Source organism: Tinamus guttatus, unplaced genomic scaffold, assembly GCF_059628265.1.
Source record: "Tinamus guttatus ecotype Peru unplaced genomic scaffold, ASM5962826v1 Tinamus_guttatus_pri_ptg000650l, whole genome shotgun sequence".
Taxonomy (NCBI): domain Eukaryota; kingdom Metazoa; phylum Chordata; class Aves; order Tinamiformes; family Tinamidae; genus Tinamus; species Tinamus guttatus.
Window position 1 is genome coordinate 316,062 of NW_028289184.1, and position 23,492 is coordinate 339,553.

General features: G+C 48.8%; 2 protein-coding genes across 8 annotated transcripts in view; both read left to right on the plus strand.

The window, feature by feature from the left end:
* LOC104566063 (rho GTPase-activating protein 39) overlaps positions 1 to 1,255 on the plus strand; it is a 58,235-nt gene extending 56,980 nt beyond the window's left edge. Inside the window, exons 9-10 of the mRNA XM_088536077.1 lie at positions 334 to 503; positions 916 to 1,255. Of these exons, the coding sequence (XP_088392203.1) occupies positions 334 to 503; positions 916 to 1,110 (365 nt within the window). The 3' untranslated portion in view covers positions 1,111 to 1,255. The remainder of the gene's footprint in view (positions 1 to 333; positions 504 to 915) is intronic.
* An 8,718-nt stretch (positions 1,256 to 9,973) lies between these two features.
* The window catches only part of PHF20 (PHD finger protein 20), a 56,599-nt gene continuing 43,080 nt past the window's right edge, over positions 9,974 to 23,492 (plus strand). For 6 of the 7 annotated variants that reach the window (XM_088536059.1, XM_088536063.1, XM_088536062.1 and 3 more), the window contains exons 1-2: positions 14,069 to 14,139; positions 20,028 to 20,142. In XM_088536059.1, the coding sequence (XP_088392185.1) occupies positions 20,060 to 20,142 (83 nt within the window). In that variant the 5' untranslated portion in view covers positions 14,069 to 14,139; positions 20,028 to 20,059. Of the gene's footprint in view, positions 10,022 to 14,068; positions 14,140 to 20,027; positions 20,143 to 23,492 lie in introns of those variants that run through there. The other variant, XM_088536060.1, reaches the window with a different exon arrangement.

Below are 23,492 nucleotides of genomic sequence, written 5' to 3' on the forward strand. Positions count from 1 at the left end.
TGGTCCCCGAGTTGTTCAGTCTTGCTGTCAAATTTGTCTCTGCAAAACAAAGCCAGAAGAGAGCCTTTCTTACCAGTGACACCCAAGATTTGCCCGTGTGTGTTAACACTGCCTAGTGCAGGGCAGGAAGGACCCGTTCTCCCCATACACCGGCAGCTCGGGGACGTCCTGTGCCACCTCCGCACCCTGCCATGGCCCTGCCGTGCCGGGGCTGGCTGAGCTGTCGCGAGCCCCGTGGCCCCGCGTAGCCAGACGGCTCCGCGGTCTCGTCCCGCACCCAGGCGCGGCGAGGAGCTGACTGGAGCTTTGTTCATGCACTTGCTTTGTGTCCAGCCTCTCTTCTCAAGCTGTGGTACCGGGAGCTGGAGGAGCCCGTGATCCCCCAGCAGTTCTACCAGGAGTGCATCAGCAACTACGAGAACCCCGACGCCGCAGTGGCTGTGGTGCAGCTCCTGCCGGAGCTCAACAGGCTGGTGCTGTGTTACCTCATCCACTTCCTGCAGGTAGGCAGCCCCGCGCGGCCTCCACCACCCCCGCAGCCTGGCACAGGGACGGCTGCGAGCGGCCACCAGAGTGTCAGCACCACTCATCTCTGTTTGAAGGGGGCCTGATGGCAGGGGGCATAACCTCTGCTGGCCCTGTCAGTATGGGAGCTATAAATTGTGTTGATTCCTAGTCTTGTGGACTGTGGTCCCAAAGGGACAGCCTGGGAGCTGTGAGACATTCCCTGTCTGTGGAGGCTCCCACGCCACCAGCTGTGGCAGAGGCCTTCCACTGGGAGTGGGGCTGTTGGGGCATCTCCCTTCTGTAGGGAGGCCACAGCTCTCCTGCCCTTGCACCTTCTGTTGGGCCACATGTTTGGAATCTCTTGTCTTTTCGCACTGCTCCAGCTGAACCTCTCATTGTTGCTTGCAGATCTTTGCCCAGCCATCAAATGTGGGCACAACAAAGATGGATGTCAACAACCTGGCTATGGTGATGGCCCCCAACTGCCTGCGTTGTCAATCTGATGACCCTCGGATTATCTTTGAGAACACACGCAAAGAAATGTCCTTCCTTCGCATGCTGATAGTGCACTTAGACACGAGCTTCATCAAAGGGCTGGTCTGAGGTGCTGGCCCTGGGGAGTAGGAAGCTGCTCTGGGGAGTTGCTGGGTGTCTGATGTCTTCTCCTCTCCACTTAGATTTCTTCCATTGTCCTTGCTATTGTCACACTCTGGGTTAGCCCGGAACATCCCCCAAAATATGACTTTGAGGATGGGGACTAGATGATCCTGGGAAGCTTGGGCTGTTCCATGGTAGGGCCAAGAAGTCCTTGGACACAGCAGGCCAGATACAGTCATTCCTGGCCCTGTGTGTGTGTCAGAGGGGGCAGCCCTCCTCCTCAGAGCTGCAGGACTTGCTCCTTGGCAGGGCTGTGACGTCCGCGAGAAACTTCTACCTGGGGCTGCGGGACTCCTCTCTTATAGGAGCAGAGATGGCTTCAGGTAGGGGGACATCACTGCCGCGCTATGGCATGAGCCAGTCCTGAGGGAGATACTGGGGATAACTCCACTGGCTGGAGTCAACCTGGCTCACTGCTGCAGACTCTTGGCTGGGAGTTTTAGGATAGTTTTGGTGCCCCTCAGTGCTGTCAAAAGAGGGTCGTGAAGGTCTCTGCATCTCTGCTGCTGGGTGGCTGGACAGGCAGACATTCCACAGCTAGGACGTCACGCTTCAGCCTCCACCAACCTGCCCTTTTAGGTGGCCTTGGAGCTGCACAGCCCTTGTGGGTGCCATGGGGTAGTGTGTGGGATGGACAAGTCCTTTGCTGAGCAGCCACCCACGCTGGGGGGACAAGGGGAGGGCTGCGCACCACGTAACAGACAGCGTGACAGCATCCTTGGCACTCCCAGCAGGGCTGGCTCCTTTGGAGGGGTCCCCCTGCTGGCCTCGCAGCCCCTTCCTGCCAGGTCCTGTTGTGCAGGCTGCGCGAACGGACACCAGCTGTCCCGGAGAGCAGCTGGGGATGGGCTCAGAGCAGCCTCTGTGGCTCCTGCGCTCCCCTTCCCAGCACCGCGTACCTGAGCGTGTCGGGGCCCCGCTGGGTCTGGCCAGGACGTCCAGCACAGAGCGCTCTGCAGGAGCTGAGTACCGGCCTTGCCGCCGCTCCTGTCCCAGTCCTGGAGGCAGCAGGGACACCGCAGAGCCCTGGGGCTCACACGTGCCCTGCTCGCGGGGCAGTCGCTTCCCCGCCTGCCTCTGCAGTGTTGCTGCCCAGAGCCAACAGCGTGTTCATCCTGCCAAATTTGTACTGGAGCTGTGGAGGAAACGGAGGAAGCAGACTGGGGCAGCTGCTTCAGATCACCCCACGGCGTCCGGATACTGTTGCATGGCCCCTAGCAAGCAGCAGCTCCTAGTTGTGTGCTGTCCTGGTGGGACCCTTCTCCTCCTTTGGAGCATTCTGGCTGCTGGAAGCAGCCCTGCTGCAGGGCCCCAGCTGTGGTTGGGGCTGTTCATACAATGCCGAGGCTGCTGGTGGCATCCAGAGTTGCATTCATGTTCCTGCCTCCCATGTCAAGTGGGGACACGGGATCCTCCTCTCCTGATTGCAGGGCGCCTGAGCCCGGCCAGCAGTTGGTTGGAAGGTCGGTAGCTGGATGAAGGGGCCAGGCACCAGGTGCCACAGGTACAGGAGTGCCTTGAACCTGCTGCTGTTTCGGGTGTGCAAAGGGAGCTCCAGAGCACAGGTTTGCTCTGGTGGGCTCTTTGGCAGGAGGCAGTTTGTGCCCAGCTGGACCAAGGATCGGGGTTTCCCTCATGGTACTAGATCCTTCTGGAGTCCAGGGGGCCAGGAAGTCTTGCTCCTTTGTTGGGATTAGCATTGTCAATCATGCCAACAAAAACATGTCAGCATCTGCTTCAAACATTGACCCTGTCCCAGTGCTCAGCTCATGGGGCCTCCTGAAGCACTTCACGATTCATATGTAGTTCGTGGGACTGCATCCCAGAACGCAGGGGCAGCGGGGCAGGTACCGGCTTTGCCGCGTTTCGCTGCGATGTGGGTTGCGTCGCAGCCCACCGGGCGCGTGATCCACGCTGCTCCTTGCACTTAGCTGTAGCAGGCAATCAACCATAGGCGTTTGCTGCTATTGCAAATGAACGCTTCTTGCCAGGGCTGTAAAATAGGCTAAGAAATTACACTGGATTTTTTTTTTCTTTTTGCCAACAGATTTGTAAATATGAATCAGTAAAGCAGCCTCTCTTCTGTTACAATAATAAATATAATCTCCAGGATTGTCCCTTGTCTTTTGGGGGAATTCCTGAAGCACAATCAAGCCTGCCTGAAGCTGTGGATTTCAGCATGAATGTCTGTGTCCATGCATAGCATTTAGGAATCAGCATGATGTAAGCACTTGGAAAGGGAAAGGGCCAAGGGCTATTTTTGTGGTTCTTAAATCTCAGGCAGCTACTAAGGGGCACTCAATGACACTTGTCAGGTTAAAAGAGATGAAGGAAAACACTTCTTTACACAGGAGCAACGAACTTCTGGAGCTTGCCACCCTGCGATGCGGTGAAGCGGAGGGGAAGGCTTCCCGCTGGCGTCTCCGCAGGGCTGCGGTGTCCTGGGGGCAGTCACTGCCCTGGCAACACGGGGGAAGGGGGGACCACTCAGAGCTGCTCCCGTCCTTGCATCTCACAGGGCACTAGCCCATTCACTAGCCCTGCTGGCAGGAGAGCCCAGGAGGGAACCTGCCACCCTGGGACAAGAGTAAGGACAAGAGAGCTCTAACCTTATGGTTAAGGTGTCTTTTAACATTTCCCAGGTAAGTAGCTGAAGCCTAGTCCTAGGCATTCCCTGGGGCTTTGCTGTGAAATGAGCTGATTTGGGCCACAAATCAAGTACCTGCAGTCACCTCAGGCAGAGTCAGGACCTGGGCTGCTTAAAAAATAAAGGGCCAGAGCAGTATCTCAGCTCACAACAAGCCTGTGGTTTGTGTCGGCTTCCAGCAGCGACGCAGTAAGACCCAGGGTCAAAGCACAGCTTGGGCTGTGGTTCCTTGGCTTTGGCACCCTGTAGAACGGAGGTGTCCCGAGACCTGCCCCCAGCTCCGCAGGCCAAGGAAGGGGCTGTGCTCCAGCACGACCTGGACTCCTGCAGCACTGATGGACATGCTGTCCCCGGTTCTGCTGTTCACACTCTGCTCTGAGGAGTTCTGAAGAGGCTGGGCAGCTGTCAGGAAAACACGGGCGGATTTTGGACTTCTTTGAGGGTTCAGGTGGGCATGGAGAGAGGCAGAGCTCAGCTCTGGCACCTGCTGGGTGTTTCATTGCACATGGCAACTGTGAGGCTATCCATCTTGTCAACCACTGCCTTTCCTGGTAGAGAAGCTTTCTGTGCTCTCTCCTCCGCTTGTAAGTGTGAGAGATCCCTCTCTCTGGGCTCACCTGAGATACTCTGTTTCTTCCTCAAAGCAACGGTGCCCAAGGTCTCCATCACCTCCCTAATAATCATGTCCAACTGCACCAGGTCATGTCAAACTGCCAAGGATCAGCGCGGTGACAAGATGAGGATGGGTGGAACAGGCCAGCCCGTGTTAGGAGCCCTGCAGCGCAGCACGGAGGCTGAGGCGGGAGGGCCCCTGTCCTGATGCTCCCCCTGCAAGGGTTTGATGGGGGTGTGAAAAAGGACTGGTGGATTTGGCAGTACCAGCTAGTGGAGACAGCCCTGAGTCGGGCTCAGTCCCCAGCCCAGCCATAGATGGCCTGCAGAAAGACCATCTAGAAGAAGATAACAGAGTTTTAGCTGCTGAGCAGTGCTGCTGTGGGGCTCCTGTTGTCCTGCAAGGTGACTCGGCAGTCGGTGGTTGAGAGACCAGTGGTGAGTGCGGGCAGCTGTGGGCTGCCTCAAGCAGGAAGAGGGAGATGGGACCAAGCCCTGGCCTCAGGGGTGCAGCCCCTTCTCCATCCTGCTCACCAACCCTCCTGGAGTTGAGTGACCGTGAGGGAAACCTGGGAAACACTGCAGCATCATGGAGCTCATCAGCTGGTGTTTTCCTTTGAAAACACCGGATGTCAGGTCAGGACTCTCCCAAGCTTGAAAGAGGTTTGAACCTGCATCTCCCAGGGCTTCTCTTATCACCAGTCTCCGCCTGGAACTTCCTACTTGGAAGTGTCCAACATTCACTGGCATAGTAAATGGAGCTCCCTTCCCTGGGGATTGCCTTCCCCACCAGCTTGCCATGGGAGGAACGTGGAGGTGTTCAAATATGAGGTGGAATAGGGAGGTTTTCTGTGAAAACACGAGCAAAGAGAGAGAGTGCATATTTGGTCCAGAGGTCCCTGGGGAGCCGGCTGGGAGGAGTCAGGTGTTCCGAAGCAGATGGGAGGATTTAACTGAGGTTTCCCAGTATCCCATTGCAGAGTCCAGCGGCTGTTATGGTGCCCTGGCCTCCTCCTCGGGGCACCAACGCTTGGCTGGGATGAGCAGCCGCCCTGCCTCTGGTGTCTTGCCTGTGTGAGACAGGGTCCTGCCTGGTGCTGCTAGGCCCAGCTGCTGACTCAAAGGAGAACTCCTAACGGTCCCACAAGGCGCTGTGGGACCCCAACTGCCAGTGCCCAAATCTATAACAGACTTCAGAAGGCCAAGATTAAGGCTGCATTACAAGCTACTGCTTGAGTTTATGTTCACAAAAGGAGAGCTAATGGCTTACACCAGATAGTCACTGCTCCCAGCCCCATTTCCCCCATCCTGCCTTAGCACCATATTTCCCATTTCTCAATCCTTACCCTATGAAGGCCAAGGGCAACAGCAGCAGCCAGGGATCACAGAGGGGTGTAGAGGGTAGTGGGTGGAGAAGGAGCAGGTCCTCTCCTTTTCATGCAACCTCCTCGCTCTTGGGGCAGGACAAATACACAGAAGATCACAGGACAGGTGGACCACATTGCTCCAAGGACTGCAGAGCAGCAGATGGCTCTGAAGAGGAGGAGGCGGAGGAGGAGATGAGGAGGGCTGCAGCACGCCTGCTCCGTGGATCAGCACAGGGCATGACCGGCTCCAGCGGCTGCTGGCATTGGTGCAGAAGTGCTCGTGTAGGTGGTCCGTAGGGGTTCCTTCCAACCTCGCCCGTTCCGTGGCGCTGTAAGTTCACTCTGCGGAGGGAGCTAGGGCTGTGCCTGCCCGCCCGGGGCGCGGGCTGAGGCTCCCTCCGCCCGGCACGTGCAGGGCGCGCCACTCCTCCCTGCCGCGGCTCGGAAAGCGGGAGGGAGAGCGGGGCAGCCTGTCCGGGCGGGGAGCAGCCCCTCTCCCCCTGCTCCGCGTGCACCGGAGTTCGGTGGGCCCGAGGCCCCTCCAGGTGGGCCCCAGTGCCAGCAGGGACGCGCGGGGCGAGGCGCATCGTGCGGAGCAGGGCGCGGGGCATCGCCCGCGCCGCTCTGTGAGCACCCAGCGGCGCTGGTGCCCGTGCTGGCCCGGCCCCGGCAGGGCGGCCCGCGGGAGCGCTCGCTGGCAGGGGCAGCCCGGCGCGGCAGCGCACGAGCCCCGCGGCCGCCCGGCCCCGACGCCCGCAGGCAGGAGGCAGCTCTGCGGGCACCGGGGCTCCTCCCGCCCGCGCCGCGGACTGCGGCGAGCAGAGCCCCGCGCGCTGCTCTACCGAGCTGCTCCGGCCTCCTTTTACAGCCATAGCAAAGGCGTTCTCTGCGCGCAGCGCCCCTCGTGCCGAGGCAGCGGCGGGAGGCTGTGTGGGGGCTCGGCCTTGCGGGGCGCCTGATTTTCTCTGTTGAGAGCGGGGGGAGCAGCCAAGGCGCCGAGCTCCCGCGCAGGGCAGGGCCGCGGCTGTGCCCTGCGCCAGTCCAGCCACGCTGCCCTGACAGAGCTGCAAGGACCCCCCCGGGGACCCTCCTCCCTCTCTGGGAGCTGCGTCCAGCACAGGCCCTTGCCGTGGTCTCTCCCTGTATGCGCCTGGCCATGGCCCTCCCGGAGCTGCACCCCGGCCTGTCCTGGACACCAGCTCCCTTCAGCTGCCTTGTTGCTACCGACCAGGCTGGGCAGCTGGATCCTTGGGCCACGCCGGTCGTGGCGGGCCGGGCCTCCGTGGCAGGGCTCCCTGGCAGGGAAGCAGGGCGGGTTTGTTCCACCTCTGATGTCAAATGCAAACGAAGATTTTGCAGGCGAGGGCAGGATCACTTTTCCAACAAGACAAGCAAAGGACTGCTGATCCACAAAGCTTTGTTTGCCTGCAGGTGCATTTACTGCTTTCTTTGATGCGTGGGAAACACCGATCCCAGCTGACGCAGATGAGCCGGGCAGATTCGCCCGGCAGGGCCGGGCTGTGTTTGCGATGTAAACGAGCGCGTTAGCGCCCCGCGCGAACTGCGGGTGTTTGCGCCGGGCTCGTGTCCGTGGCTGTCTTTACCAGGAGGGAAGAGCCTGTTGCGCTTCCAGGCGCGCACACGAGCAGCCCCAACGATGCCTTCGGGGCTGGCGCTTGGACCGCACAGGGTTTCACTGCTCCTGTGCTCGGTTTCTCTGAAACGCTGCCTGTTCCCGCGGGCAGATGCTGTCGCGCTCGTAGTAACGCGTCTGAGGCAGCGGCGTGCGTTGTTTTCCTGCCGTTTCCCTCTACTTTGGTCAGGAGACGGGGCGCGTGGCCCCTCGCGCACCAGAGGAGCTTGCGGCGGCCGGGAGCCGCCGCGGGGCTGGGCCCGGCTGCCAGCGGCTCCGCAGCCTCCGGGACGCCGAGTCCTGGGGGCCGGGGCGGGGGGCGCCGCTCCCGGGCCCCGCGCGGCCGCCTCAGGGCGCCGCGCCCGCCCCGCCCCCGCGGCGCTGGCGGCGCCGCAGCCGCCGCCGCCATTTTGTGGCGCTGCGCGGTCGGTGGCGCTGGGCTCGGCGCGCGGAGCGGGGCCTGGGCGGCGCTTTCGCTGCTTTCTAACCCCCTTTTCCCGGGCAGAGCCCTCGGTAAGAGCGCGGCAGCGCCGGGGCGGGCCGGGCCGGGCAGGGCCCGCGCCGCCTGCTTGCGCTGTGCCCTGCGGCGGGCGAGGGGAGCGGAGCGGAGGGAGGCCGGGCGGGCGGGCGCGGCGGGACCGCGGTGTCGCGCACAAAGGGCCACGCCGGAGCGGCGGCTCCTCCCGCGCGGCCCCGCTGGGGCCGGGGGCCTGAGCCTGCCCCGCCGCCGGGCAGGGGAGGTTGTGGCCTGGGCCCGACGGGGCCGCGCGACCTGGCGGGGGCGCCGGGGCCGGGCGGTGGCCGCAGCCCGCGGAGGCGCTGGCGGCGGCGGGGCCCGGCGGGCGCAGAGGCGGGAAGCGGCGCGGGGCGCTGTCCGCGAGGCCCTGGGGGCGCGGGCGGCCGCTGCTCGGGGCGAGTGACCGGCGCCGCGGCGCCTTCCTCGGCGCCTTCCTCGGCACCGCCCGGGGGGTGCGGAGGCGGCACCATTGGATGGAAGTCCCTAGCCCGCCGCGCCTGCTTGCGCATCCCAGTGCATCTCCCTCTTCCTGCCGTTTGTCCCTTCAGAAAGTCTTGCGCGGAGCCGTCCCTCCCGCACGATGCGGAGTTACTTCGTGGCTCCCGTGCGCGGCGGGGAGGCACCGCGCTCCTTCCCAGCAGAGCCGAGCTCCCCTCGGGCGTGGAGGTGCCCGCGGGGGCCCGGGCTGAGTCTCGGCCCCGCGCGCGGAAACGCTCCCTCTCCTGCATTTGCTTGGAAGCTTTCCCGGCACCGGGAATGCTGCTGTGCTCCCAGCCTCGCGTTCCTAACCTAAACGAGTGAGAACAGATCAAAGGGCGTTTGAGGGTGGGTGAGTCCAGACTGGATAAAGGATATTTCTTCCCTGTCAGTTTGTATGGTTTAATAATGTGTGCCGTAGTAGAGGAAACCTGATTTCTTAAACACTTTGGTTAGAATAACTTGGGAAAAAAAAAAAAAAAAACTTTGTAGGTGTCTGTGCATGGTCTTGTAGCTGAGAAGCTATTTAGCAGAAACACTTTTGATGGGGATTTACTTATTTGTCTATAGGCGAGCAATGACTGCCTCACAGAAGCTGTTTCCAGAAAGTGGAGCGAGAAGAGTTGCAATAAAGGTGGTGCATAGTGCGATTCTCTATTCAGTTATTTGTCTGTTAATAGTTGTGTAATAGAGAGGGCTTGGAGAAATTCTTCTTATTTGACTCAAGTCAGCTTGTGGGAGAGTTTAGTTTACATTCTGACTGCTAACTTTTTTAGCATTTCCTAAATGGAAATAAAGTGTTACTTGATTGTTCTGAGAGTAAAATCTGTTTGCTTGCAATCCAGGGTAGTTAATCAAGGTCAAGTTGAGAATGAGACTAGAACGTTAATTGCTTATAACAGTGCTGCCTTGGCTGAAATGTAAGAAGTGTATAATTAATTTTTACCTTTAATTGGATAAGTTATCTGAAGCCCCGTCATTTGTTCTTGTAGTTCCTGGATAACCTAGGCAATGATATTGACCTAAATTCCTCCTTGTTCAGGAAAGAGAGCAGTCTCTTAATTTATTTGTAGGGGATGTTACATTCTGCGTAACTGCCTCTTCGATATGTAACTTCATCTCTGGAAACTAAATACTGCCTGTGGCTGTAATTTATCAGACCTTGACATAGTGGACATTGTCACTATAGAGAAGCCATCCTGCCACTTCTGTCCTTGTTTCTGCCCATATGGCACTGTCCCCCGCAGATGTGAGTGCTTGGGCTACGGCCCTGGGAGCTGAACTAAAGAATGTGCACGGGGGAGAGTTTATTGTTTGGCCCTGCAAGTGGCTGTCCTCAGTATTTAAGCCATGTTCTTGATTCTTGCCCATTTGTGTGTGTGTGGGTGTTTTTTTTTTTTTTTGTTGTTGTTGTTAAGAGTTATTTTCATTCTACTGTTACATTTGTGTTGAGAAGTCTCGAGAAGCATCTGTAGCACTTCAGTCAGCAGTCACACACGTTTACTCTTTATTACTTCATTCCTTACCAGTTTCAAACTTATCTTCTTTGCTTGCCCACAGAGTTTTTTTGTCTTGTGCTTCCTGTACAAAGAGACTTTCTTCAGGTAAGAAATATTGACTTAGTGCTCCCATTTTATGCATACTGTCTAAATGCCAGTAGCCACATGGCCTATGTCTTCCAAAGAACTTGTTGGCACTAGTGAATTTTCAGGCTGTGTTCTTGCAAAAAAAGCTTTTTTATTATTATTATGTAGTCACCAAATTTAAATGATCACTTATGTGCACATGTATAGTGTGGTTACTCTCACTGACTGCCTGACTGCAGATGCATATACAAATATGTTATTTTGTGCAATGTAATATATACTGTGTTTTTTTTTTTTTTTTTTTTTTTTTTTAACTGGGCTTGAGTACTTCTGGCTAGCCTTGTCTGAATACATCCAGCTGAAGTGTGCCTTGCCTGTTCACATTTGGGTCAATTTCCAAAATTGAGCAAAAGTCTATCTATGTTTCTAGTGAAGTACCAGGTACCATGTTAGTGAAGTACCATGTTTTTTTTTTTTTTAAAGTGTAGTGTTTTGTGCATTTTTTTAATGAAGTCGTCACAGAGAGCTTTCTTACTCTTGCTGCTGAGGTTAAAACACTATTGTTTAAAAAAAGCTTTAAAAAAAAAAGCTTTAAGAAAATATTCTCCAATTCCACATAGTGCAGTAGATTGCCTTGCTCTTTCTATAGGAAAAACTATCTTGAGCATATTTACAGCTCCAGCTATAGAACTGAGCATCTTTACCCTGCGGGCATGGTAGGCATTGCTTTTGCTTCAGTTGGGATCTTTAATTAGGTTTAACACTGAAATCTAAACCAGGTCTGTAGCATAATAGAGGTTCCAAACACAACAGACCCTTCACAGCTCCTCACCGAACTGGAAGATGCCAGTGACTTGGTCCCTAGTATTTTGATCCCTAGTCCTCTGCCAAGCTTGCAGCTCTCTTGTTGGCGTTGCTGTTGTCAGCCTTCAGAAACGGGCACTCATCTCTCCACTGTCCTTTCCATCCCTGCATTGCTAGATGAGTCTAGAAGCAGCCTCTGAGTGTATCCCTTTCCTTTCTTTAATAAAAAAGCTTTTGCTTCTTCCTTACGGTGTGGAACACCTTCAGATCCTCTGTCTGCTTCATGGCATCAACAAAATACCAAGCCCTTTATCAAGAAGTAGGGTGACCTTGATCCTGCCCAGTCAGAAAGCGGTCAGGGAATGAAGTTGCCGATGCTGTGTCTGGCTGTTAGGACAGTATTCACCGACTGGCTGTAAACAGTGACTGAGGGGGTTTTCAGCAGCCGGTACCTCAGGGGGTGTAAATTAGTTGTGGAAAATGGCTCTTCGAAACTTTCTATAGAGATATATATATATATATATATATATATATTTTCCCCCAGGCACCCTTGTTTTAAAAGTCAGAAATCTACTTACTGCTGTGGCTACTGTTACTAGATCTCTCTCTTTTTTTTTTTTTTTTTTTTTTTTTGTACTTTCCTACTCAGTCCTTTCATCTTAGTCTTGTTACTCTTCTGATAGTTACAGTACGTTTTGATGCTCACTGATGAGAATAATATTATGTTCAACAATTTACTACAAATGCTGTTTGAATATCCAGAGCAATCTCGAAGCCAGGCCTGGGATGGCTGGTCCAAACCAAAGAGTTTGGTGACCACTAGATAGCCTTAAATGCTAAATTTCTGTGCTGCTGTAAACTACTTCTGTCTGCATTTCTTAAAGCTCAGAAATGGTGTGGTAAATGGCATGATTTAGTAAAGCTGTGGTCATCTGTGATCTTGTAAAAACGGGCTTTTCTGGAATACCAAGCTGTTCCTTTCAGAAATGTTGTAGATGATAGTATGTAAATGTCACTTAAGAGTTAAATATTTGTACTGGCTTTAAAGCTTTGACATCATTTGAAAAACAGTATTACATTCAGTAATCTAGATGTTGTGACCAAATGTGCTTTTGTTTGTTTGTTTGTTTTTCTTGCAGCCTCTGAGGAAGTGTAGCACAGGAATGAGAATCTGTCCCCTTCTTTCCTTCTCTGTTTTCTTCTTTTTTTTGCAAAAAGTGGTATGTCTCCATAGGCGTCCTCTAGGCAGGACTGAAGGGTCTTTTTGAGGACAGTAACAGTGCATTTGGCCTGAGGCAGTGTTTATTCTTATACAGTGCTAATATTCTTTTCAATTCAAGTTTCAATCAGGAAAAACTGCGTTGGGGCACCTGATCTGTAGGCTGAGCTAGGCTTCCCAGAGCAATGCAGGCCTGCAGTCTGATCTCTGTCACTCTTCTGAAGTCTGCAGGAGTCTCATATATGGAATGGAGTGTGGTTTGTGCATGAAGAAGCAGTTCTGAAGAAGCACAGAGTTTACCCGCGACCTAACTGCGGATTGCTCTGCTGTGCATGTGGCGCCTTAGTCCGTGCAGCCGAGGAGGTCTCGGTGACGGGGAGCGCTCTGGCCTTCTCCCCGCCGCTCACTTGCGTGGCGCGCGGCAGCCGGGGCTGGCACGAGGAGCCTTGTCGTGACCGTCGAGCGCTTCCACGGGAGGCTCCGAGCACCAGGAGCCTGCGGGGTGTTTTGGTGGTTACACGGCTGGACTCTTAATCTGCTTGAGAGAGTTCTTGCAGCTCAAGATGTTAACTTGTGCCTCAGAGTGCACTTCACACTGAGTTTGTCTTTTTTTCTTGACCAAGACCTAGAACCATGGGGGTGTTGGAAATCTAAAGTTGATAAAAATTTTTCAATGAAAGAATTATCGGTTCTTTTTTTCTGGCTACTCTTTTGTGGCTGTTTATTATTTCTAAATGCAAGAATATTAGTTTTGCATCTCTTAATTAAAATGAGCTTCTTTAATAAAACCTATGCTTTTTGAATATTTAACACAGTTACATTTCTGATATAAGTCCTACTAAATTAGAGTGTATCTGTAATTTAAGCTTTTTGAAGGCACGGTGGATAGATAGATCAGACTTGTATTAAAAGTTTATGAGGAAAGTTTCTTAACCACGATGATATCACAGCAGAAATCCCCTAGTATGAGTAGAAATTGTATGCTGCATCAGCAAGGATGATTTCGGTTTAGTGAATCTCAGGTCTCCTGTAATCCTTTTGCAGAGGAGTTTGATGTGCTTCCAGATGTAGAATACTCAAGCATTTTGACCCTTTGGCACAGATCTGGTGCTCTTGGATTTGTTTATGGCTTGCTCTTGTACTTTAATATTAGAGAATTGAAAATCTTTTTTCCTTTTTTTTTTTTTTTTTTTTTTTTCTTTTAAGCATCTGTCCTCCAAGTTAAAGAAGATTTGGATGATAGGAGTATAATTAATGCAGCGATACTTGTGGGGGTTTGTCAGCAGTAGTTTTCATTAAACTCACAGGAGGAGGAGTTGGTGTTAGAGTGGTTGCAGTTAAGACTCTGGGGCTGTTTTTGTTGTATTTGTTTGAATGTCCTTTCTGCTGAATAGTGGTGGATCAAAGTTGGGAAAGGAGTTAAGAATTTCAGTGACTTGGGAAAACAGAGGAAAGGAAAGGGAAAAAATGAGATGAGGGAAAAGACAACAACATGAGCTCTTGTTTTCGTATTTAGCAATCCACTGGAAAAGAATGTGAACACACATGCTTGTATCAATTATTTCACCCTCAAGCCCTATGGTTTCAGTAACGGGCAAGACAAAACTGGCTGCAGTCTGTAACCTGCTTGAAGTGCGGTTTGGTCCGTGCGGGAGGCTCGTCATGTCAGTAATACGTTCTGCTCCGCATCTCTGTAGGTAGTAGCTTGGATTGTGAGTTACTGACACACGCAAAGTTCACTGGTGAAACTGGCCGCTTGACCAACTTGTTTTGTGCTGTCTGGTGCACCAAGTAGGAATAGCTAGCTCTAAACTTCTGATGGCTTCTGCTTGGCAAAGGGTAAATAAGTGCTTTAAAAATAAACAAAAGAGGTTATTAAAATGTTGTGGGGGGCTATATTTCTAATTTGGGTGACAGTAGCTTGCTGACTCTCGGTATTGAAATAACTGTAGAATAATTGACCTTGCCAGAGTATTGACTGTTGAGTAAGCATTTTTCTGAACTCTAAAATACCTTTGTTGCAGAACTCATGTGGCTTTTTTTTTTCCTTCCCTATAGTTGCACATAAATATTTGGAATGTCTGCATCTTTGTAAGCAACAAGTTTCTTCTTGGTGAGTATCGGCAAAGATCACTTCTGTTAATTGTAGCCCTACTTTATTTAAACTGTTGAAGCTGTGGTTTAAATTTCAGGGTTTTCGTAATTTTTGCAAATGCCCTTTCTCTATAAGTAATCTTTATATTCTTAAAACAAGCTTGTCGATTTTGGAGGAAATATGGCAGTTTGGTTCAAGTAGATATTCTTGAAAATACTATATGTCATTTAGGAAATACATGCCTTATTTCATGTGACTTAAAACAAAAAATGAAACAAAACACTTCCCAAATCTTTTTGCTTGTTCAGTGTTTTGGGGTGTTTGTCCTTATAGTGTGTTTAAAAAAATAAAAAAGGAAACTAGAACAGCTAAATGAGAGATGATCAAATGACTAAAAAATGAGTACTCATTTCTTTAATTGCACTTGGTAATAGGTTTATTGTAGAAGATTGCTATTTCTTTGTTCTGTTGAATTATCCGTGTTTATAATTTCTGCCTCTGTGTTGGTCTCTCCCAGTCTCCATACAACAGCACACTTGTGTGGGATGTTGCTGAGAGCATGAAAATGGCTTTTGCAAAATGACCTTTAATCTAGGAGAGATCATGAGGCCCTCGATTTAGAGAGGGTAACTTATGTCTGCCGATAGCTCTTCACGTTCTCCCCAAGGGTGCTGAGGAATTCTGGGCCCCTGCCTGAAGAGGAGAGCAGATAGAGCTTTTTGAGCTGTTACGGCTTTGTTGGTCTACTTGTGTAAACGAGAGAAAAACATGGATCTGAAATTAAGTAAAAGCCTTTTGCTCTGAGTAAATATTTCAGTTTTAAGGACCTACCTATACAGTATCCTTGTCACTGAAAATTAAAGTATTAATTCAAGATCCAATTTCCAGTGTTATGTTGCTCAGTCAAGAACTGGCTTCACATGCTGTGTTGATTCAGTCTTGGAAAATTGCAAAGAAAGGAGTGAGTGTTGGTCAAGATCTAGTTGAGGATCCTCCACAGTGCAGAGAAGAACAGCTGCGTGCAACCCTGTGTCTTGTTTGGAACGTGTGTTTTGGATAGATATGTGCAGGAGCTGCATTATTCCTGGAAGTTTCTGGGAATGTCTAATTGACTGTCCAGCTGGAGTTTTCCTGTTGCTGCTCCTCTTGCATTGGAAGAATTGGTTGAAGGTCTGAAGCTTTGTGGTTGAGGACATGTGTGACATGGCTGTGTCCTCAGGCTCACTCATTTTGCTGTGAAGCAGTATGTGAACCATGAGGTGGAAGTAGAGAAATCCTTAGATTAATAGCTAGTACAGAAACCACTGCTTGGTTATATATAACTGATATATAACTGATGTCTCTTAGTGGTGTTTTTTTAATAACTAGAGAAAACAACAGTGAGGGATAATTGATGGTGGCAGTGATGTTGCAGGCGAAATCTGGTAGGCAGAGCACAGGCAGATGTTTTTGTTTTGGTGATAAGTCAGTGCTTCCTATGTCAGTGCCGAAGTCATTTTATAAAATGGTGCTTTGATATTTGCAAGAATTTTACTTAGTATTCATAAGATGCCATTAGGTTTGTGTAATGTAGTGGTATCTGTAAGTGCTGCTTTGCACTTTTGCCCTCACGTGCAGGTGTGTGGTTTCAGCATGGCTGTGGTTGTCCGCTTGCAAAGGCTTCTGACTGTGGCAGGGTGCGTGGCCTTGGCTGCAGCGAGCCCTCCTGCTGGGGCTCTGCGTGTTGTAGGGTGCGAGCGGAGAGGCTTTCGTCCCGGGAAGGCTGCGTGTGACGCAGGCACGGGGTGTTGGTGGAAGGTCAAAAGCAGCTATGACTGTGCAATAAAAACTTACCTTGGAAGCATGATCGGCCTCAGTCCTTGGCTGTTTGAAACCGTGTGCTTCTGTATGATGGCAGCTTTGGAACACTGTCCAGTGCTGGAGTGCGTGGTAGAGCCATCTTAGGTTTTGTGGCGTCTACTGTTACATGTCCTGGTGGAGGAACAGTTTATACAGCTCTGCATTAAGAAAACAAAATATACCTGTATCTTCATACGCTTGTGTAGGAGATAAATTTCACATCTTGGCATTATTAGTAGACCAGTATTTAGCTGTACCTGTGCAGCCACCCTCTGTGAAAACAGTGCGGTCCGTTCCTAATTCCTTTCACTCCAGCAGTGCTGTCAGTACTTTTTATTGACCCGACAGCTGTCCTGCCCCCTGCTCTTCGTAGTCTTCCCGACCCACCAGCAATGCGGAATGGCTCTTGGGAATCTCACAGCGTACTCGCCAGGCAGGGTGAATTTAATGTCGTTTTCCTCCAAATAATTACGTATTTGTATTTTTTAATCTGTTGGAGTTTTGACATGCTTATTTATCAACCTAGAGAACTAAGATTATGAGTAAAGTGCCTCTCTCTCCTTTTTTTCTTCCCAACGTTTGGTTCTGGAGGAGAAAAAAAATGGTTTTGGCACAGATATGTTAAAGAAGGAGATGAGGCTGAGTTGTGGAAGCTAACTGTGTAAGCTACATGATATACCAGATTTAGGGATAAAACTTACCTGAGAGAGATTAAAACAGAAAATTTTAGGCACTGGTGCAGATTAAGATATACAAGACCTGTGCTGTTAACAGAGAATTTGTTTTAAAATGTAAAGAAAAATGTAAGCATTTTTAGTAGGGAAAGTGCAAAGGAGAAAATGTTTCTTCTTGGTACTTGTGGGATGTGGAATATTCTTTTAAATCTTAATTGCCTCATAATGACTTTTATTTGGAAGAAAATGCTCCCCCATTTTAACAGTGGAACCCCATAGCTTTAGTGACATGTACTTGGACTCCTGGTTGGGAGCAGTAGCTTGCCTAAATCCTAGGTTGATGGTTCCTGAAACAGGCCTAACCCTTGTAGTGGAATGATAAGTTCTAGAGAAAAGGCCTCCAACTTTGGGAGCAAGCCTAATAACCAGCCCTTGTTTTAATTGTGGTCTTGAGCACTTAAGAAATGTGGATTCCTGAAGTTATCAAAGTAAAAATCTTGCCCAAGTTTGGGTTTGAGTTACCGAGTTAACTCAAATTCACTTTCTGCTGAATAGCATTTTTAAAGAGGTGTTTGGATAAAGCTTTCTTCTTTTCCAAGTCGTAGCTGTTACCATCTCTAGCTTAGCCTGGGGTGCTTTGTTAAAAAAAAAAATCTCTTCTGGTTTAATTTAAGGTTTCTAAAGCAAGATTTCTAAATTAAGGTTTCTAAGTTTCTACCTTCCCTACAAAGGAGGCAGAAGGGCTGAACCCTAAAATCGCCAGGTAGAGGCAAGGCCCTACATCGCCTCTGAGCAGCAAAGCCCTCCCTCCGCTGGACGCGGACAGGGACAGGTCGCGGAGCCACTGCCGCCCTTCCCTGGGAGAGGCGGACGTGCGGAGGGGCGGCGCCGGGCGGCTTCAGCCCGCTCTGGGGTGGCTGCGTACGGGGCAGATTGTTGAGCTGCTCTCTTGAGTAACCGATTTCCCTCGTGTCTGCACTGCCAAGCACGAATCTGCTCAGAAAGCCATTTCTGAAATGGGCTGCAAATGAAGAGAATGAGCTGGCTGGCCACACATGTTGAATGTAGGGGCTGCTGGGTCGAGTGAAATGGAACAGTTAGATGTGAGAGATAATGCGGAGGAGCTCGAGTTCAAATAGCTTGGGGCAGGGGAGGAAGGAAGGATTTGGAAGAGGGGGCAGAAAGGAGAAACAGTTTTTTGTCCTTACTGCTGTTATTCCCTGCTTTCAGTTTTTCTTCCAGTTGCCTTGCCCTGAGCTTGGCTGGTGTAGTGCAGTGTAGCCCACACGTGCTATAAACACACTCATTTCCCACTGACTCCCCAGCTGGAAATTGGAAGCAGTTCAGGTATTTCACAGAATCTGCAGACTCTGTAAATATAACTAACTGCTTCCCTTTCCTTGTGATATTCAACTGAAAATATACTAGTGCCTTCCTCATCACATTTCATGTGATCGTGGGTGCCTCCAGAAGCCCCATTTGATGGGATGTTGCTGCTGAAATGTGGAGACACGTAGCATGTTCCTCTTGGAGCCGCAGGTGCCCGCGCTGACAGGACTCCCGTGCTCCGGGATCACCGCAGCTCCGGCAGGGCGCCAGGAGATGGCTACCTCGTGGATGTTTTTAGGACTCTCTTGTCTCTGCATGTCCATTCTCAGTGGAGAATTAAAATAAGGTTTGTAGTGCAGGAGAGAACTTACAGCTATGCTTTCACTAGAAGTGAAAACCAGAGTTTCTTTCTATTATGTATTTGGAGTAATTGAATATTTGGAGTAATTGAATTTTAGTGCTAATGTCAGAAATAATATGCGAGGGAAAACAGTGCATGTTTTAGGTATAAATGGCTAACCTGCTTAAAAATGAAAAAACTCTAGACATTAAATTTCCTCTAAAATTTCCTTCCCTTTCTCAGTTAAGTTATGGAGTTGTAAATTAAAGAAAGAAACAGACAAACGAACAAAAAACCCAAGCACACTCGAGCTGTATTAGGAGATGGTAGGTAGTGAACTGAATCAGAACCACTCCAGATTGAACCCATATTGGTTGTCAGATGCTATAGATAAGTAACTCGCAATGTTTCTGGATTCTTATCTGGCTACAATGTTTTCTAGTTAGTGTGAAGCACCGTATAGTGAATTGAGCTTACTGAGAATACTTCTTTTTTTTTTTTTTTTCTCCCACCTTGCTTATTCTTTGCAGGCTTTTTTGAGGGGGATCTGTGTGTGTATGTGTGTGAAGTAGAAGGTGAGTTTTGTTGGGGTATCTGCTTGACCCTCCCTTGGCAAATGGCCTGATTTACTTGATGTAAATCAAGTGGTTTTTGCCTGTATAGAAGGTTCATGATATTCCTAAAGATTTTTGATACGTAAACCACATTGGAACTCTGGATAGTTATTCCTAAATATCATTTTCTAGATACACTCTAGCTAATGGTGTCATTCAGTATCAGAAATTGGCCCCAATAAAATGCTGCTGCTTAATTCTTAGCTCACAGTGCATGTTTTTTTGTTATTGTAGTGTGAGATGAGGTGGGTGTGTTTTGTTTTGTTTTGTTTTTCAATTTAGTCTTCAAGATGTAGCCCCACTATAAGAAAGACTGGTGGACAAAAGGTGTTTGAATTTTGGGTGTTGTGAGCTTAAAGCTTGCACGAATAGGTGATAATTTGTGTGACACAGCTGATACAAATTCAGGGGAAAAAAAAAATTCCTGATCAGGTTTTCTACTGAGTGTACCTTGAGAATGATACTGTCTTGGCAAGATTTTGTAAATGTTTATATAACTGAAGGAAAGCTGTTCCCTGGAACAATATTTTTGCTTCCTAGTTAAAATGGAGAAGCAGAACGAAAGCAATGCAGATAGAGACAGTATAGGCAGTTATATTTTAAAATTACTTAGCTCTGTATTTCTGATGTCTTTAATCTCTGTTGCATTTGTAGCGATGAGGTGATGTAGTGTTATGGATAGTTTACTAAAATGATAGCTTTGGAAGCGTTTTGGATACTGTGTGTTTCTGCCACCTCCTGTTTACTGAATTCCTCATTTTCATCAAAATCCAGATGGGGTGGGGGGAAATAGTATCACAAAACCTTTATGTCAGCCATGAATAAGCATTGGATTGCAAAGAGTTCTTAACTGACCTGCCAGTTGGACTGGTTGACAACGGTTGAACCTCAGTCTTTTATGGGCCAGTAGGTACTTCTTTGTACATATTTTTGAAATGACTCTGCACACTGTCAATTGGGATCCATTTTATAAGAGGTAATTGTCCCCGTGACTTTCTGCAAATGAGAAATAACGGGTTCCCTTAACACCTAGCTTCTGGGGGTTATGGTGCATAAGCTTATTTTGTATGTGTCTTGATTAGTGATTGATATTTAATTGCATTTTTTCAGGGGAATAAAATCAGCAGTGTTGCTATTACAAAATGACAAAACATCCACCGAATAGAAGAGGGATCAACTTTGAGGTGGGAGCCCAGTTGGAAGCCCGTGACAGATTAAAAAACTGGTATTTTTTAAAAAATTCATATTATATTAACGCTAAGTCTTTAATATCTTAAAAACATTTTACTTTGATACCGTATTTAGAGTCCTGGTCATTGGTTTATAGGAAAATAGTTAATTTTTAAATGCTTACATACCAGTGGTTGAAATGGGCAATAAATGCTGTTATGTTGTGCTGGCTCTTAAAAAGAAGCATACCAGTGCTGTCTGCATCTGGAAAGAGAACTGAACCTCAATGTAGTGCAACTTCAGGCTTGAGTGCTCTTTACTTCACATGCAAAAACTGTGCTATACACATTTTGCAGAGCAGTCTAGGCAGGGACGAGTCCTCTGCAGCCCATGATGCCCAAGGTAGCTCCTCACTACTTTCTTTTCCATCATTGTTATGAATTCATAGGCTTAGAAGGTCTTATTGAAATTGTTATGCCCATTTGTAAGTTTAATTAAATACAGATGTAAAGAATTGAAAAGGGGCATGCATTCCTAACAGGAAGTTTGTTTTGGAATCTGCTTTGAAGACCTCATAGTCAAGAAAAATTTATCTTGCATAACTGCGGTGGGGAGTAGTGCATCTTCTAACTGTGTCTGTTTTAGAAAGTTATCTTGCAAATTAGCATTTAATAACGTTCAGTGAATGAGATATAAGATTGAAAACTGCCAGGGTAAAGGACTTAAATATGGGTGTCAATTGGGCATTGTTAGTTTCTTCAGATATCTTCTCTCAGTTGATTGATTGTCTGATGGTTGATTTTTATTTAAGAGTCTGTGTGGGTTAGATATGGTTGTACTTCAGCCTCTAGAAACAGCAGGCAAGATGAGCTGTAGAAGTCACTGTGCTGAAAACTACCCAGGCATCCCAGAAGGATGGAGCGATGTACAGGGCTAGGTCCAAAATGCCTCAGCTGCATCCCAGATATTTTTCACTTTTCAGGTAGAAAGGGAATGGAATAATGAAAATGAATAAACATAACTTTTCAGAAGAAAAGTACAAACATTAAATTGTATTTTATATTGGCTTTCCTTTGTGAATCGAAACTGCATAGATAGGGTCTCAGTCTGAAACTCTTTGCATCTTTTGCATACAAAGAAACATTGGCAAGCTTACAGCGATGAGATTTCTAAACCTGTCTGTGCTATACATGCAATGTAGGCTTCCTAGAGGTATCATTCAGTCTAAGTTTTATCTAAGTAATGCACGTAAGTGGTTTGTGACCTCTCTGACTTCTTTAGAGAAAAACAGTGCCTAAATATACAAGTACTTAGTTCTCGTATGGTAAAATTTGCAAGATAGGGTGAAAGAAGAAAAAAAAAAAAAAAAAAAACAGCACCTGTTGCCGCTTACATATTTCTTAGCTTATATTAACGTTTTGGAGATATTGCAGATTCTTAGAAACTCTGAAAAACTCATGTCTTCTGAATAGTTGCAAAATCCTGTACAGTCTCAGAACCTAGTTATTGGCTCTCCAGTTTTGAAAGTCTCTTTCACTTGCTGGTCTGAACTCTGGGGCAGAAAGTCCATGTTTCCTTAAATAGTCACCCACATGTAGTCGTGTTCTCAGGAGGTGTGAACCAAAAGCTACCAGAGCTGGATGTGTATTTTCTCTCAGCAATGTAAGTAGTGACAGATGGAGGCCCACCACTCATGGAAGGTGTGGGCTTGTGGAGGACAACAAGATTTTGCCATCACCCCCATGTTTATTTTTGCCTGCTGTAGTGAGAGCAGGAGCATTCCTTGGTGTGGTTTTGATGTGCTTTTTACATGGATTCAAGATTTCTTTTGTGACAATTGCTCTTGCCAGTGCTAGACCCTCAGAGGTCTAAATGTTTCTTGTGCATTGCTGTGTTATCTTGGCACATGAAGCATAGGCAGAAGTCTCCTGTTTGAAAAGAGGTGCCTTTTATTTCTGGGCTCAGTACCTTACACACTAGTCAGTTGAAGCGCAAGTATTGCTTCTCACGTGGCAGTAGTGCCTTGAGGAGAAGTATTTCATCTGGGAGCCCAATTTACATGTCTTTCATGGCCAGGGCTCATGTCTTGGAATATTAGCTTGGGGCTTCCTGGATGTTCGAGTGTAATGCCAATCTCCCAGCTCTGTGTAAGAGAACAAGGGTGCAAAGTGAACTGACTGTGCAAAGAACTCGAATTGTGCATGCTTAGATCCCTCATCAAAGGCATCTAGTTGTCTCGTGGAACATAACATAATTATGCACTTCAGTTCCTGGTGTGTTTCTGTGTCATCTCCTGAACTCAAACTCCAGAGAGTACAGTGAGTCCTTGTTTGTTGCTTGACTTCATTTTCTGCGGCTTGCCTGTCCAAAGCTGTCGTGAACGGTCCCTGATGACAATCTGCTGACCAGACAGCATCAAAGGAGGGAAGAGCCCTGTGCACCAGCTAGTGCCTCCATGCATCCACCGGAGTGCTGGGTTCCAGAGGATGTGGTGGGACTGCTCCACTAGTTCAGACCTCTGCCGATCCCAGAGACACCAGCTGCATCCATTGACATACATGTGGTCCCTGGGGAACTGAGTTCTTGGAATTGTTTGTACTGGATCACTTAAACCCCTTGGCTCTGGAAAGCAGCAACTGTGCTATAACAAAAAGGATGGCTGCGTTGAATGGTTGTAGAAAGCAAACGGTGACCACCTTGTTGTAACAGCATCTTTCACTTCTACCTGCTGCGTGAGTAAAATGGAGATGAAAAGACTTCTGATTCTGGTTAAGGCTCTTCAGTCTTGAGCTCAAGATTAGTGTTTTTAAGAGTATTGTGCTACCCTATTAAGGGTAAAGATAGTCAGTCCCAAGAGATTTAATTACTGTCACTGTCAGGATTTTGTCCCAGTCCTGAGAAGCTAGGAAACCACATATGTGTTCACAGTGCCAGTCCTCCAAGGTGTCTCTGTTCCTTTTGATATTCCCTTGACTGCAGTAAGATTGTCCTGTTCTAGTTTCAGGAGAAAAAAAGACTTTACAGCAATTACAATTTACTGTGTAGGAAAGAAGAGAGACAAACCAATCCTGATGTGAGAGATAGGAACTCCTCCAGTCAGCACCCTGATTTTGAATTTTTGGATGTTCCTGTCTTCCCATAGCAATGGCTGGGTTTGCACTTCTATCTAAAAGAACGTATTTTCATACTGCTTGTTCTGCTCTGGCAGGAGGTGCCCAGAGTTGCCAGTCGTCAATAGCCTCCATCTCTTCAGAGTGCTGCTGTTAGAGCTTCTGACTATCCCTTGGGTTCCTAGCAAAACTCTTAATCCCAGCAGGGTGTGCACCTGGGTTTTCTCTTTTTTGATGTCCAGTCATCACATTTTTCATAATGCCTTGAAAGGTACAAGCCAGTCATTCCCTTTGA